The sequence below is a fragment of the Podarcis pityusensis genome, assembly GCF_964106645.2.
Source record: "Podarcis pityusensis genome assembly, chromosome: 7".
Classification (NCBI taxonomy): Eukaryota; Metazoa; Chordata; class Lepidosauria; order Squamata; family Lacertidae; genus Podarcis; species Podarcis pityusensis.
In genome coordinates, this window is record NC_138031.1 from 23,633,450 (window position 1) to 23,649,083 (window position 15,634).

Below are 15,634 nucleotides of genomic sequence, written 5' to 3' on the forward strand. Positions count from 1 at the left end.
TACAAAGTCACAAAATAGAAATTGACTATAACAAGAAACAGGTAAGTAATCATGTTCGTTCTTTTATATAGTGATTGTTGCCTGTGTTGTTCTTACAGAGTATATTGCCCGAGTATTGCAGAGTATATTGTACCATTTCCTTCAGCCAGAAGAGATATCCAAGGATAAATTTCAGAGCAGAAATATGACATACAAATTTGTGATGATGCTGGTGATAAGTTGTTTTGTAAACCTGATTTGTTGGCCAATGTAATAAATGACCGTCAAACAGCATAAAATGTGTGTGTGGGGTTTTTTTTGCCCTTTCATAACCACTACACTAAGCAGTGAAGTCCACATGCTCCTGGATAATTTGTGGTACTTCCAAACCTATTGTCCATCAATAGACCTGGGCCATAGGGAAAGACAATCACAGGGGACATGTTTCCTGTGATTGTATCCCTCCCAAAAGGTAGGAGCAAATCCGTATGTCCTATGGGGTAATTGCACCAATGTCCTATACCATCTATGGATTATCTTGATAGAATTTTCCCAAACATATGCTGAGACAGATTTAACTGGTTTGTCTAAAGTTGTGTCCAGTCACATTCACAACTGTCTTCCATACCCTCCCATAATCCCTCTAGAGGGCCTATCAAATTGCTTACAAATCCTCCATAAATTAATGACACCATACCCTTACATGGTCACACATAGATATTAAATTCTCAAACCATGTTAATGGCTGACAAGCCTGTGTTTTCAATCCTGGGTCCAATAACAAATGTTGTCATTGGTGTATCTGGAACCACGCTAAATTCAGATTTCCTGTATTAGTTGCCAGCTGTTCCAAAGAAACGAGATTATTATTAACATAAAATAGTATCCCTTTCGTACCCAGTTAGGAAGAGAATTAGATTTTAGGGTAGTGGGTGATATTATAGAACTTTAAAAGATTTTTAAAAGTTTTATCAGATCTCATTACTGGCAAAAATGTCAAGCAAGCACTGGAATAAAACTTTATTGTCATAACAGAATAATTTACACACTGTCAGAATGGAAGAATGCATATGCCTGTAAGAAAATCAAAGTCTAACATGAATAATCTAAAGTACACTGCGATAAACCAGATGCATCTTCTGTTTTCTTCATCGGGCATCAAACACAACCACTATAGTAGAGTTAAAGAAAAAAGTTGGAGAGCATGTGAAAAAAACAGTTAGTTATAATAAAGAATTATGCAAGCAATTATTTCATGCTCCTAACACATTTCAACAAGAGGCATAAGCAAGAAGCAGAAATAGTTTGTGCTTTGTGTTCTCTGTGCTTCTTTCCAATGTTCAAGGTGTAACTTTCACATCTCCCTCTGCAGTCAGCTGTTCCATTTATTTAAACACCACTAAATGCAATGGCACTGACATGCAAATAAAAGCAACTAGGGTACACTATATACATATGCACAAGTATGGTGCTATGTGGTGTAACAACCTTAGTTGAAAATATTTATGACTGCCATTACACTTCACAATATGACTAATCCATCCAAGCTGTGTATAATGGCAGGCAGGCAAAGAACACATTTACCAACCAGAGTATTTGTATAGGAAATGTAATATATAAAGTGGATTAAAGTACCGCAGCACAAGTATTTTAAGTATTGATGAAATTTGTAGACCTTTATTAGTGTAAAATTATGCCATCACATTACAGCAACTCTAAACAAATTCTAAAAGTTCAGGTAGTTAGGATCAGCATGCAATAATCAAGCAATGAACAGGCCCACATAGAAGGATACATCTTTTTGTTCTTTTTTTGTACATTATTCTGTATCCACATTCTCTGCATCTGATGGGATCTCTTGCTTTTATTTCATTTTCTGTGTGACATTCTGAAAATATATTAAAAATGAAAATTGAAACAAAGCAATGAGAACAAAGCTTAGCAATGTGAAAGGAAAACTGTCCTTTTATTATAACACACAAAATACTATAAACAATGTCACATTTTATTGAAAAGAACAGAGTCTGGCTAACTCATTCTACTAAAATGTTAGAGAAGTTAGGCTGCAATCCAAGTCCTGAGGGGTTAAGGAGAGATGATAATAATAATAATAATAATAATAATAATAATTTATTATTTGTACCCCGCCCATCTGGCTGGGTTTCCCCAGCCACCCTGGGCGGCTTCCATAGAAACCAAAAATACAGTAAAATATCACAGATTAAAAACTTCCCTGAACACGGCTGCCTTAAGATGTCTTCTAAATGTCAGGTAGTTATTTATCGCTTTGACATCTGATGGGAGGGCGTTTCACAGGGCGGGCGCCACTACCGAGAAGGCCCTCTGTCTGGTTCCCTGTAGCACTCAAAGTTGGATTGAGTGGAGGTGTCCCTCTGTCCAGCCCTACCGGACTCTACTTGTGGAGTGATGCATCACTGCAGGCATACAACTCTCCATTCCACCCACTGAACATGCAGGTGGAGGTGCTAATGGGGGGGGGGGGATTATGCCATCAGCAGCTGGCAGAAAACCCTGAATTAGAACATTCCAGGTAGGGGCTGAGCTGGCCTAGAATCCTCTGAATCCCAGACTGACCCTACTATCATCATATTACGGCATTGACATGATCCAGATTTAGGGGGCAATCCTATGGCAAGACATGCTGCAATTAGCAGTTTACAATGCAGATTTCTGGTTCAGCTGGCTAATTCCTAGCTCAGCTGAAGATACAACAGTGTAACTTGCTCATCTTGGTTGAGCTGGAGCTGAGCAGAGGCCCATGCAGGTTCAAAAACAGGGGTGTTCCAGGTCTGCAACCAGAAAAGGTGGGTTAGGCTGCCCTGCTACTGAACAGGGCTTGGATCTGGTAATAACTACAACAGCTTATTTTATGCCAGTTTTGTGTGCATAGGGTTGCTCCCTAAATCACAGTTGTAGCTCCAGCCCTGCCATTCTGTTAAACCCATCTACTCTTCAGCTATGCTTTAGATTGTGAGGACAGAAAACCTATATTCACACTGTATTTTATAAATTAGTTTACACTAGAATTATGAAAGATTCTTAACATTTCATATTGGGGTTTGTCAAATTAGAATGGCATCTGAGTTCAATACTTATATAGACAATTTATATTTTGATTTTTCATCAGTCCTCAAAGTACAACAAATACACCAAGAACCACCCAGTCAAAATAAAACTAATTCCACTGGAGCACAAGCTGGGATCTGATACTCCTTTCCACAGGGCAGCTGGTAGCAGATGGCCCTGTGGTGGGGAGCAGAGACCCCAAACAAAGCAGCAACAGGCACTTTGTGTCATCTCCCTCTCATTTAAACCTAAAGAATTCTGAGATGCAATTAATGACAGGCTTCATGAACGTGAGACAAAACTCAATTTCAGCAACACTCTGTGGCATGGTCAACTTACCAAGAGGCTATACATCACACAACTCCCAACAGTTAGGCATGAAAGGATCTTACCTCCACAGATGTATATCATAGGTTGCTGCTTTGGAGGAGGAGCGTCTTTCTGGGTGTCCATATTCTGTCAGTAAAAAGAAGACAAATCATGCACATCTGTTATGAGTTTCGTACGCATAGTTCTCTTACAAGTCCACTTCAGGCTTGTTGTTAAATAAAATCGAGTGATGGTGTTACAGGCTGGAAAAAGGAAGTTTTCTACCTGATTTCTTTATTACGCCGATTTTTTACTTTTAAAACCAAGCAAGAGTATTGCCAAAAGAAAAGAGCACGCGACACGAGGAAGACGCTACATTATTTACCCGCTCCTCCAACCAACCCTCGCGGGTCGATCTATAGTCTCATCCCGGAAGGCAGGAAACTGCACGAATGAGCTACAACTTTTGGGGAAGGACCTGATTATGGAATTTATCACCTCACCTTTCAACAGAAACAATCCACCCAAAACAGGTTTTTAAAAACCAGCTCCGTTACCAGTTCGTATCTCCCATGCACGGCTCTAAGGCGCAGCCTAATGAGCACTACTCTTGGGCGCAGGCTGATGACGTTAGAAGCACACGCAGCAAGCCCGCAAGTTCCGCCCCGCTAGTTCAGGCGCGTTGTTAAAGAGCTGGGTTGCAACCCTATTTAGCGCTTTATAAACTTTCAGAATTACTCAGTAAACTAAGAGGCTGCAGTCTTAATCGCTTTTATCTGGGAGTAAATCCCATTGAATTCAGTGGGACTTACTTCTAAATAGACATGTTTTAGGATTGCGCTGTTAATGGTTTGCTCAGCAAATACTTCGTTATAGGTATTCAAAGGAGCAGTTTTTTCTTACAACAACTTCAGTATGTTAGCTTCCAGTATTACACTGCACTGCAACGTACGTTTTGAACATTTATCATAGGTAAAACTCGAACTGTGGCTCAAAGCTCAGACCCAAAATCTATATTAGGGGTTGTGTCACCTACTGTAGTCTAGTTCCCGACCCCTCCTTTTCTCTCTCTTAAAGTTTATAGGCTGGTTATGATTAAAATGGATCTGAGCGTTTGCAACGTGTATTTTTCTCTTGTCAAGTAGTCACGCCAATTCCCACCCCCACCAAGAAAAAAAGAGTTAGAAGGCAACGTGTCTTGTCACAAGGTGTCTTTTAATGCAAATTAGTTCTGTATCTTTCAGATAGGTTGGGTGCCCTTAAGGCTATAATAAACACTTTCCTGTAAGCCCCACTGAACGTAGTAGGGCTTGTTTCTGAGTAGTTATACACAGAATTAGACACTCTAGGAGTAAACCAAATACAGTAGGAGCAAACAAAAAACAGAGAAGCAAGTAGTAAGAATACTACTACTAAGCTTTTAAGGAGTATACAGTAGTATTTTAGACTGCTCTGTTCATAAATGTACCAAGCAAACACATACATAAATACGGTATATAAACCACATGTCTAAAACCCCACAGAAAAAAAGTCCTGAACAAATTGACCTCAAATGTTTCTCTGCAAGGCCAAAGTGGGAAACCTTGCCATTGGCTCTTTTCTCACAAATCCTGTCTTAAGGGCACATTTAAGATATGAATAGGGTGTGAGCCTGTGACCTGGCTCAGGAACTAAGTATTTATCATTACAAAAGACTGGCCAGGCTCCCCAGGGTATCCAATCAAGTAAGCATTAACAGGTAACCTGCCAGACAGGTTAACAAAGACAGGAGATAAACAACGACAGGAGATAGAGATAAAAAACGCACTCAGATTTCTGCCCTTTCTGTGATGTATTTATGATGTTTCTGGGGGTGGTCTTGAACTCCAGGGCGGGCAATTTTAAATGTCTATATAAGGGCGGACACAGCTGGGTTCTGGATCTTCCTCCTTTCCTGTGTGTGAGGGGAGCACCCTGTTGCAACAGATCAATAAAGATCAGGCTTACTAGCTGCTTTGCTTCTCAATATTCTCTGGTTGGCCTCTGCAGGTTCTCCATCGGTTGGAGAAAAATAACAAAGGACTCTACAAGGGCTCTTGTGTACCCCATAAGGGAATAAGGGCAGATTTCCGTTTATTATTCCGTTCAGATATTCCGTTCAAAGCAATTCACTTCCATTATCTTGCAATGTTTTGTAATAATATTTATTATTATTTTAATTTTTAATGTATTGATTGCCCTTCACCCTAAAGTCCCACGGCAGATTGCCATTTAAAATACACTTTTAAAAAACTTATAATTAAAAAATACACTCACACCTAGCCCACACTGCACTTAGTCAACACTAGTCAACATTGCAGGTGGAGTGAAGGAACTGCAATTTGTGGTCCTTGCAGGATTTGGACCTTGGATTTCCTGGCTCATTCTTAACATTAGTTCTGTCTGCTGTGAAAGATGACATTTCTCTTCTCCTCTTTAATAGGGGGGAAGTGGAAATTCTAATCTACTATAGGGAAGGGGGGGGGAGAGAAGGTGTACATCCACATCAATTAATACAGGGTATAAAATGTGTTCATGTGTGGCTGAAAAACACCGAAGACGGTCAGAGAAATCCAGTTCTTGTGAAAGGAAGTGGGTCGTGGGGTAAGGAGGTCAACCATAGGAAACTGACAGGCGAAAGCCCTCCTTCACACGCCCCCAGGTTATAAAAATGCACACCCAACGACGCGTGTTAGCTAGCACGCCTTCAGAGAAAAGCTCTGCAACTTGCTCCTTGCCCAGCCTCAGTTCACAAAACTTTCTGTCCTTTGCAATTAATGCACAACTGCAACTTCTCCCCTCTGTCTCCCTCCCTCCTTCCCTCTCTCTGCCGGTCTTGCGCGTGGCGTCCGTTCTCAGCTCCTCTCCTAGGAGGCAACGCGGAGGAAGAGGGAGCGGAGGAGAGAAGTTGCAGCAGTTGGGAAAAGGCGGGTAGTTCAAAACTGAGCGAGGGAAAACCACGGCAGGCGCACGCGGGCAGTGCAGCGGGAGGCGTTTCTCTTTCTCGCTTAGGGCAAGGCTCTGGGGCTGAGGCGAGCTGGAGCGGGGGAAGCCCAGAGCTGCTGCTGCTGCTTTTTCTCCAACAGGCAGAGAGCCGTGCTCTTTCTGCATAGATCTTGTGCGCAGCCCCTGCCAGTTCTTAGGATGGGTGCGAATTCGTTCCCTTTTAAAAGCCCTCTTTAATCACTCTTCCCAGCCGCCGCCCCGCACCCATCTCTTGCTCCACATGTGGGAGCAGAGCCCTTTTCACCGTCTCCATTGATTTGTGCGAGGATTTGGGGTGTGTGGAACTGCTGCTGGTGGTGTTTTGCACTCAAGGTGACTGAACCCCTCAAAGTCCCGTTTCTGTCCCTGTTATTTTAGGCCATTTACTAAAAGAAAACAGAGTACAGTTAATTAAATTTAATGTTAATCCATTCATTTGAACATTCTTTGACTCTAACCATATCTATCAGTTTCATGATTAAGATTGTATGTTTGGTAGAGTGCTTGGCTTGTTCTGTTTCTTTTTTTCAACCTTGGATGCCTTTCCTCCATTTCACCGTTCCCTCCTCCCCAGGTTAAAAAGGTATTCTGATTTTAACAATAAGGAAGCCTTCATGAGAAGCGACTCCTGCCTTTCAAATTCACAAGGTAAGTAGGGCTGTTGTGTGTTTTGAGGGAGATCTCACACAGCCACTGTTCTCCCCTAAATCAGTCCTGAATGATGGAGTTAATGAAATCCTAGCTGGAAGAGAAAGTGTTCTGTAGAGGCTGTACACAATTATCTGGGAATAACAATGGGAGTTACCGTACTTCTGAGTAGACACCTGTAGGATTGTATTGTTACTGTGGTATAGGTGATGAAATGGTGAGGGTGAAGAAAATACACATTTGCACCAGAAAATCCCGCTTTTCTAATGCTCTTGCTTAAAACAGACACATTGACAAATAGTTTTTTATATTCAATATTTTAAAAAGTCACTATAGAGTAAGCTATAACGTTAAGACTTTACATTTGTAGTTTTGTTTTTAGGCACAATTATTCTTTTTTGCATTAATTTGCAGGCCACTTAATTAGAGCATACTGTGGATGGTGCCTTAAGAAATTATGATCCCAACCTAGTTGTTTCCAGAAACACACATTATTGCCTTATGTGTCTTCTACTGGCTCTGCATTTATACTAATAACTGTTTCTTTTCTTACTTACTTAAAGCAGAGGATCATAGTTCTAAATTCTAAACATCTTCCAAGCAAGTGAGGAAGATGACACTGGTATCTTGTGTACAGGTGATAATTTCCTGTTTGCTCCAGATAGCTGGTAATTACAACTTGCCACCAACGGAGGTTCCATTTTGCAATTTTCCTAAGCAATAAACAATGTGTATATATCTAAGCCTTTAAAAAATAGTCAGTTTCCACTTTCCACTTTTCCAGGTTTGAAAAGCTCCTCTGTACTTTTAAGTCTACCACTGAATGAGACTAATCATGCATGATTTGCAGCTGATCAGGAGTGCTTACTACCACAGAGGGACAAGACACAAGCAAAAAAACAGGGAAATAGGGAGAGAGAAATTAACCTAGTCCTTTGATTCAGTGTTAGATTAAAAGTACAGGGGGAACCTCCGGGTTGTGATTTGACAACCCTAAAGCCATCTGTGCAAGTGGCTATAGCAACAACTGTGACAGTTGATTCTCTAGGTAAATGTTTGTATTGTTTGAAGTACTTCCATCTCCCTAGTAGCAAGTTCAGAACAATCCGTTTTGTTAGATGACCCTTGGTTCTCCTGTGTTGAGAGCGTGAATAACACTTCTTCTAGTTACTTTCTTTATATTGTTCAAGGTTTTTATAATCCTGTGTCATGTTCCTTCAGCTGTCTTTAAGCTAAAAACTCAGCTACTTAAGCCTCTTTTTTTGTACAAGACACTAAAAATGTCAGTTTGTTCTCTGTGTTGTTGTGTTAGTCTTGTGCCTTAAAGAGTGAAACATTTATAATTCACAATACCTTTGTAGAGTCCACTTCATCAAACACATGAAATGTTATCCCAAGCACACAGTACAAACTTAACTGGAGGGTGGAGGTAGTAACTGCATTACAAATGCATTTTAAGACTGTATAGGTCTACCTTGGATTATAACTGGAAGGCAGTGCAGGACTTGGGAGACCTCATTTATACTGTCAGCTGATAAACTATCATGGGATAGGTTGCTGTGTTCTGCACAACCTGTGATTCTCATACAATCATAAGAAACTTTGGCCCACCATATACTAAAGTCTAAGAAAGCTATGCTATGTTTTGTAATAGCAAATGTTTTTGTCCCTCAGCATCCTAGGTGATGCCTATACAGTTGTGGAGTATTTATTTAACTTCAGCCTCCTTGTGACTCCATCAGGGTAAGTACAAAATCTTAGTTTGTTGAAGAGTCATTGCAAATACAGTGGTACCTCAGGTTACTTACACTTCAGGTTACATACGCTTCAGGTTACATACGCTTCAGGTTACAGACTGCTAACCCAGAAATACTACCTCGGGTTAAGAACTTTGCTTCAGGATGAGAACAGAAATCGTGCTCCGGTGGCGCGGCAGCAGCAGGAAGCCCCATTAGCTAAAGTGGTGCTTTAGGTTAAGAAAAGTTTCAGGTTAAGAACGGACCTCCGGAACGAATTAAGTACTTAAACCGAGGTACCACTGTACTGGCCAGGATCGAAAGAACTGAGCAGCTAGTTCTAGTATACCATGAGAACGGGATTTGTTTGTTTTTTGAACAGCTCCTGAAAGGTGCATGGCAAACCACTTGTAAGACTGGGTGGATTGGCAAAAATAATTTGTGATCTGTCATGAGAGTCAGCGGTTTAAATAAAACGAACAATTCCATTAGACCAGCAAGCCTTAGGGAGAGAGCGGAGGGTTTCAGGCCCAGCCTATTGGCAAGGCAGGGTGAGATGCCCACTTTGAGCGGCAGAATACCAATAGGCAGCACCCACCTCTCCTCCACTGCCTGTCTCTCTGCCTCCACTGGCAGTGGTGCCGGTATCCAATGAGATCTCTCCGAAATCTCACGAGATCTCATGGAAGCCAGCGCTGCTGCTGGTGCTTTGTGGGTGCCGCTGCACAACACAGGTAAGTGTGGTATGGCGAGGCAGCAGCAAGCAGCAAAACAGAATGCACCGCCCCTGGAGTGGATTGATTTTAAATCACTAAAAACAGAGACCAATTTAAGCTAATGTTTAAAATCATTTTTACAAGCCAACCACTATAAAAATCAAGACACATTTGCTTGCAGTTAAGCAGAGCCTTCATACCACATAGGAGCATAATCCGAAATCTCTCTAATGCCCTTCATGCTATTTGCAGTACAACATTTTACTGCTTATTGATAAGACAGATTTTTGTTTTGCTCTGTCTATATATGCAAGGTTTCTAAGCCATATCACTCAAATGAAGGCTATGACTGCATTTCTAACTGTACTTACCAGAGGGGGAAGCCCTATTAAATTAAATAGGACTTCTGATTAGATATGGTTGAGATTGCATGGCGGGGGCTTCCGGTTACTTCAATACGAGCTTTTTGAAAAACTGTAACCCTTATTTGTGAATATGTAATCTCATGATATTTTTAAAGGAGGCAACTGAATGGTAAATAACTTGAGTGACCTCTTACTACGAACATAGTGGAGTATTTTTCCTACAACTTTATAATAGGTACATAGGCAATCCTCATTCTAGCAGCATTCAACTGTGGTGACTGGCTTCCTTCTCTGATGAAATAGCTTCATATAAGTGTTTTGTTTGGTACCCAGAGATTCCAGGTATGATGTTATTAATTGTAAAATGCTGTTTCCACTTTACAGATCATAACCAGTTCCAAGCACAAGATGTCAGAAAGCCACTCAATTCTATCCAGTATTCTTAAAAGAGGCAGACTGTCCTCTCCCGGCAACAGTGCAAGATACTTCAGCTTTAAAGATTCTTGCTCCCCTTCCATATTTCATGACAGTGGATACAATGGATCATTAAAAGACCCAAGCTTTGATTATAATGATGCAGAACATATAGGCGAACAGAATGAAACAGGCCTGCCTGAATATTCAAAACATGCACATTCTAGTTTAAGCACTTCATTGTCTCCCATTGACCATGAAAATGTTATCTTTTTATCAGAAAGAAAGGAACCAATTACACGTACAGACTTATATGAAACACCAAAAGTTGTTAAAAAAGACTTGTCACTTCGCAGAAGATTGCTTGTGTCTAAATCAGCTTCTGTTGGTTCTTTAGGGTGTTCTGAAAAACAAGTACCTTCAGGGAGCCGTCAGAAAAAAGCATGTTTAGCTCACTTTCTTAGTCTTGATGAAATAATTTCAAAAGGTGCCTTGGATTCTCCAAGAGAGAAGAGCTACAAGCCTTTGGCTACTAGTACTTTAAAAAGTGAGGACCCTATTTCTGGTTGTCAGAAACTCAGGCTTGTTTTCTCTCAGCAGAGGACATCTACAATAGATGATTCAAAATCTAAAGGTGGCTGCTTGTCCGAGCCAGGTTGTTTATCTCCAATCCAGCCTAAATCATCTACAAATACACCTAATATTTTTATTGACAATGTTCTTAATAGTTTTAATGATCAAAGCACTTGTCCAGAATTGATTGAAACTCCTAACTGTACATTGTCTGAGACAAATGATGATAGATTTATCACACCCATCAATAGTCTTGTAGAAGGATTTAGTCTTAATATATCTGAAATAAATACCCCTCCAGTTAAAGAAATAAGTGACTTGAGCCTATCAACCCCTGGTAGCAGCAGCTATAATTCACTTAGTTTAGATAAATCGGAGGAGTCCTTGTCAGAACATGAGGGATCTTTCCAAGAACTACTTCAAAAACGTACAGAATCATCTAGCACTCTAAACTCTAAAAGAAAGGTAAGAAAGCTACAACGCTCAAGAAGATTATCCACACTTTCAGAATGTGGTTCCCAATCAGAAAAAGAGGAGGACTGTGATACCACTGTTGCTCATTCAAAATGCATACTAAAGATAGCTGGCTCTATCACCGAAAGCAATGAATTGGTTTTTCATGAGGATGACAAATGCATGGCTCCAGATTTTGGCAGTCTGTCAAGAACCCCTGCTTTGCAGATAGTGCGTGTGCTATTTATGCAAAACAGAAGTAAAAGAACAAAACAAGATGACCTGCTGAAGAAAATTGATGGAGCTGACATATCTGCGCTGAAGTGTATTGTGGCTCAACTCATTGGCAGGAAAATGGGCATTGAGAAACTAGATATATTAACAGAATTAAGAATCAGAGACTTAAGACATGTTCTTACTTTGATTTTAGATATCCTGACTGTGGAAAGCCTATGCAGGTAAAAGAAACAACTTTGGGACTTTCACTGGGCGCCCCCTAATGACATTGTACAAGTGTAACATAATTGAAATTCTGTATACTAGTAGTGAAATCAGTTATCTGAGTGCTTATGCTTATGTAGCCAAAATGGCACCATCTACACACATGGAAGGCACCATGAGGCTTGTGAGAGCATCATAATTTGCAGAAGAACAAAAATTATTTGGAGAAAAATCTAAGCAAAACCCAGAGCAGGCCACAGAAGACTGATCATCCTTAGTGGGCACAGGTGCCTGGGGTGGGGGATGAAAAACGGGGAAGGAAGGAAAAATGGAAGGGAGTGGCTATAAACCTGAAGCATTCCATGTTTTGTTGCAGTTACAACTTCACTCCAGTTTTCCCATTTGGATACCCTGTTTTTGTATTATGATAGCCTTTTACAAAATGACAAATCTTTTGGATTCCTCCATTAATTAAGGTTTGGGAATTCGGCATATAACTATTAAGCATAGCAAGGTTGAAGCATAAATAATATTTTAAAATGCTATGTATTAATGGTAAACATTAGCAAATAAAATAATATTGTTGTCTGTCCCTCTGTGACAAGAGGGTATGATGATTAAAAATGACCAATATATATGTAAATACCCCTATACTTTGATGTATATCAGCTTCAGAGCACTTGTCCCCTTGATCCTGTGCTGCAGCTATCATTGAAGCTGATTTATTCGTTCTTGGTGAAGACATTAATGCAGATCAGGTTCCTTGAGGACAAAGCAGCCCCATTCTGAATTCTAGCAAAATGTTTGAATTGTGGCTGATAGCGATTCTTTATTTTAGTATGTGGAAAGTAAGCAAGAACTGGCGAGAAATTGTTATACAAGATAGACATGCGAATCGGAGGAGAAAGTTGTACATAAAACAGCTGGCAGTTGAAGCTAAGGTAATATACCACTGAACGGGCATTATTGAGGGTGTTTGGTGAGGCAGTATGGGTTGAAGAGGAGGAAAAGCAGACATAAAACTCCGTATCTAATAGACATTTCATCAGATTAAATTTGTTGTACTGCTTACCTGTGCTACTTTTTGATTAAAAGATTTAGGGTGATAACCAACAAATTCATACTGAGAATAGAAATGTGTCTATAAAGTAGATTCATAGTTTATTGATTTCAGTGGGCCTACTCAGTATGACTTAGTTGGATATAACCCACTGTCTTTAGTGTCTAGCCACACATTTAGCACATTTATTTTTAAATAGTTCTTTCAAGACCTCTTGGGGGTTTGTTTTGATTTTTTAAAATGCTTCTGGCAGATCAGTTTTGGATTAAACCTGGTCCTTTCCGTAGTCGTCTCCCTTTGACCCGTACTCGAATCATCTTTATTTCCTTTCTGTGCCAAACTATTTTTTCAAGCTGTGTTGTAACAAAGGTGGCACACAAACCCCCAATCTCTGCCAAGCAGTGCACAAAATTCTGGGGGGTTCCAGCCCCTCACCCGGAGTTGTGCTTCCATTGAGAGTCAAGATGTGGTGTAGACTAGTGAATTTATTCACATATATACAACCTGAGTGTAGCTGGAGGGAGCTGTAGATCTTACAGCATTGTCCTCTCAAGAGTGTCTCTCCCTGCTTCTCTCATGGCTTCAGGCAGCTTGAGTCTAGAGCAGCCTGCCATGCTCCCCAGTCTCTGTGTTACCACCTCTCCAGCCAGCACCCAAGATGGTTCTGACCGCATGGCATCCCCTTCTTCCCAGTATGGGAAATGGCTGGCATTAAATAGTAAACAGCACATTTAGTTTGTTCTTTGAGGAAGTGATTTGTGGTGTTTGGTTATTTTACCAGAGACACCTGCCAGATACTGAAGATGCTGCCACTAGACTTCTGATGACCAGATTTGCACTACGATCAGTCCAGGCTCAAGCAAAACCTGCTGTATTACAAATGCAGCCCTCTTGTGACGAGTCTTTGACACCTCGTGGATGCAGCCCTGTTCTTCAGTCAGCTAGCAAAGAAGAAGTGTGTGTAAAGGTAGGAAACTGCAGTATGTGTGAGAAAGATTCTTTTAGTAATGAATGTTGCCAGATACAAGTTAAGCGAAGGCTGCCACAAGAAGTATGAGGGGAAAGTGATAGGGCTATCTAAATAGTTCTCCTAGTGCAAGGACTTTTAGCTGGACTTTCCTCACTCTGTCCTTTCCTATGTGACCCCCTAAGTTGGCCCCAGAGGGCTGGGGAAAACCTCATAACAGATTCAGGGGTTGCACAGGGAGAGAGGAGATGATGGGGAAGTTCCATTTTGCAGCTAAAAGTCCTTGCAGTAGGGCATGGGTAGGCAAACTAAGGCCTGGGGGCCAGATCCGGCCCAATCGCCTTCTCAATCCAGCCCACGCACAGTCCGGGAATCAGCGTGTTTTTTACATGAGTAGAATGTGTGCTTTTATTTAAAATGCATCTCTGGGTTATTTGTGGGGCATAGGAATTCGTTCATATTTTCCCCCAAAATATAGTCTGGCCCCCCACAAGGTCTGAGGGACAGTAGACCGGCCCCCTGCTGAAAAAGTTTGCTGACCCCTGCAGTAGAGGAACTGTTTAGTTGGATACTGCCCGTAGGCCCATATTAGTAACATTTACCATTTGTCTCTTTTGCTGTATCTTGTCATCTGGGATAAAATTTTGTTGACTCTTCTATCTTGATATATTTCTATAGTGAAAATTAATTTACTCATTCTGTTGCAACTCTCTAGAAATTAAAGAAACAGGATGGGGTAGTTAGCAGTCTTATAAAAATGAATGCATGACCAAATCTTAAATATCTCTTCCCCTGATGTAGGTTGCCCAATCCCTCTTCAGTGATGAAGCTTTAAAACCTTGTCCAAGATGTCGGTGTCCTGCAAAATACCAAGCCTTTCAAAAAAGAGGACTCTGTAGCCGGGAAGACTGTGCATTTGACTTCTGCACTTTATGTCTTTATGCCTTCCACGGATCAAGAGACTGTAGCAGTCCATCTGCTAAACGACAAAACAGAAAAGATGCTCTGCCAGGAAGTGCAAAAAGCAAGAGAAACTTAAAACGTCTCTAAATATCTTCAAATGAATGGAACGTATTTCCCCTCCCCCTCAATTCTATTTTGTATAGGTAGCACTTTTAAATAATTATGCATTTTGAAAGTATTACATATTGTAATTTTGACCATTAATCAAGTTGATAATTTAATTCTCTGTGTAAATATCCTAAACTTGACTTTTGATACATTTCAGAAAAAAGTGAAAACATTTTAAACTCTTTGTCTTGGTGTTTGTCACTTTGCCAGACACATTCAATGAGATTTCAATAAAGTACTTTCAATGTAGTTTTCACTACATCTTACAACCGTGTTCTGAGATTTTAAATACAGTTCTTGTCACAATGGTAAATTAAAAATAATTAAATATTCGTTACATTTTAAGGAGTTTTTTTATGATAAATGTGATAAGATATTGCCATAATAGTACATTAAAACATACTGCATAGATCAAGCCAAAATTATTTTATTTAATATCAAGCATCACTATTATTATTTTTGAAGTCTTATACAGACATCAAAAGAAAGACTCCCTGCTTGCCCAAGTTAACTAATAGACACACTGCAAAATGAAAAAGGTGTGGGTAAGGAAGAGAAAACCAAGTAAATTTAGGTAACAGTTCTTGCAAGTTAATAAAATTTGTTACTCCTTAAATTGATAATCTCAGCAGTATCATCTGAGCTGGACAGAGGTGCAACGCTCCCTGCTTCTAAGTATGCAGAAGCATGTAGGCAGTCCATAGCCTTCTGCTTGATGGCTATTGCTAGACCATCATTTCACCCCCTTCCACAGTTCCAAGGCAACTGGCAGTTGCAGCTGAATAATAAAGTCACAAGAGATCAAACATAAG

General features: G+C 40.4%; 2 protein-coding genes across 11 annotated transcripts; one reads left to right on the top strand and one right to left on the bottom strand.

Annotated features, from left to right (window-relative positions):
• Positions 1–985: 985 nt before the first annotated feature.
• Positions 986–4,020, bottom strand: POLR2K (RNA polymerase II, I and III subunit K). 3 transcript variants are annotated; one of them, XM_081014357.1, is made up of 4 exons: positions 3,933–4,020; positions 3,459–3,522; positions 1,775–1,867; positions 986–1,150 (listed from the first exon to the last, which is right to left on the bottom strand). In XM_081014357.1, exons 2-4 carry the CDS (start codon positions 3,517–3,519, stop codon positions 1,128–1,130), a joined length of 177 nt encoding a protein of 58 aa, XP_080870483.1. In that variant the 5' UTR covers positions 3,520–3,522; positions 3,933–4,020; the 3' UTR covers positions 986–1,127. The 3 variants fall into 3 exon arrangements, with proteins under 3 accessions (XP_080870483.1, XP_080870482.1, XP_080870484.1); XM_081014356.1 differs by having other exon boundaries at positions 3,879–4,013; XM_081014358.1 differs by lacking the exon at positions 3,933–4,020 and adding an exon at positions 3,761–3,835.
• Positions 4,021–5,746: 1,726 nt separating this feature from the next.
• Positions 5,747–15,100, top strand: FBXO43 (F-box protein 43). Of its 8 annotated transcripts, none has more exons than XM_081014351.1 (7): positions 5,747–7,026; positions 7,590–7,663; positions 8,701–8,769; positions 10,228–11,741; positions 12,563–12,665; positions 13,566–13,751; positions 14,553–15,100. In XM_081014351.1, exons 4-7 carry the CDS (start codon positions 10,252–10,254, stop codon positions 14,799–14,801), a joined length of 2,028 nt encoding a protein of 675 aa, XP_080870477.1. In that variant the 5' UTR covers positions 5,747–7,026; positions 7,590–7,663; positions 8,701–8,769; positions 10,228–10,251; the 3' UTR covers positions 14,802–15,100. The 8 variants fall into 8 exon arrangements, with proteins under 8 accessions (XP_080870477.1, XP_080870480.1, XP_080870479.1 ...); XM_081014354.1 differs by lacking the exon at positions 7,590–7,663 and having other exon boundaries at positions 5,747–6,711; positions 6,953–7,026; XM_081014353.1 differs by having other exon boundaries at positions 5,747–6,711.
• Positions 15,101–15,634: the final 534 nt, after the last annotated feature.

Excerpts from the sequence above, each read along its gene's own strand:
- FBXO43 (XM_081014350.1), top strand. The coding sequence starts at position 10,252 with ATGTCAGAAAGCCACTCAATTCTATCCAGTATTCTTAAAAGAGGCAGA. Across the intron at positions 11,742-12,562 it reads ACTGTGGAAAGCCTATGCAG|TATGTGGAAAGTAAGCAAGA; the intron begins GTAAAAGAAACA and ends TCTTTATTTTAG. Across the intron at positions 12,666-13,565 it reads AGCTGGCAGTTGAAGCTAAG|AGACACCTGCCAGATACTGA; the intron begins GTAATATACCAC and ends TTATTTTACCAG.
- POLR2K (XM_081014357.1), bottom strand. The coding sequence starts at position 3,519 with ATGGACACCCAGAAAGACGCTCCTCCTCCAAAGCAGCAACCTATGATA. Across the intron at positions 1,868-3,458 it reads TATGATATACATCTGTGGAG|AATGTCACACAGAAAATGAA; the intron begins GTAAGATCCTTT and ends ATATATTTTCAG. Across the intron at positions 1,151-1,774 it reads CAAAAAAAGAACAAAAAGAT|TGGTTGTGTTTGATGCCCGA; the intron begins GTATCCTTCTAT and ends ACTCTACTATAG.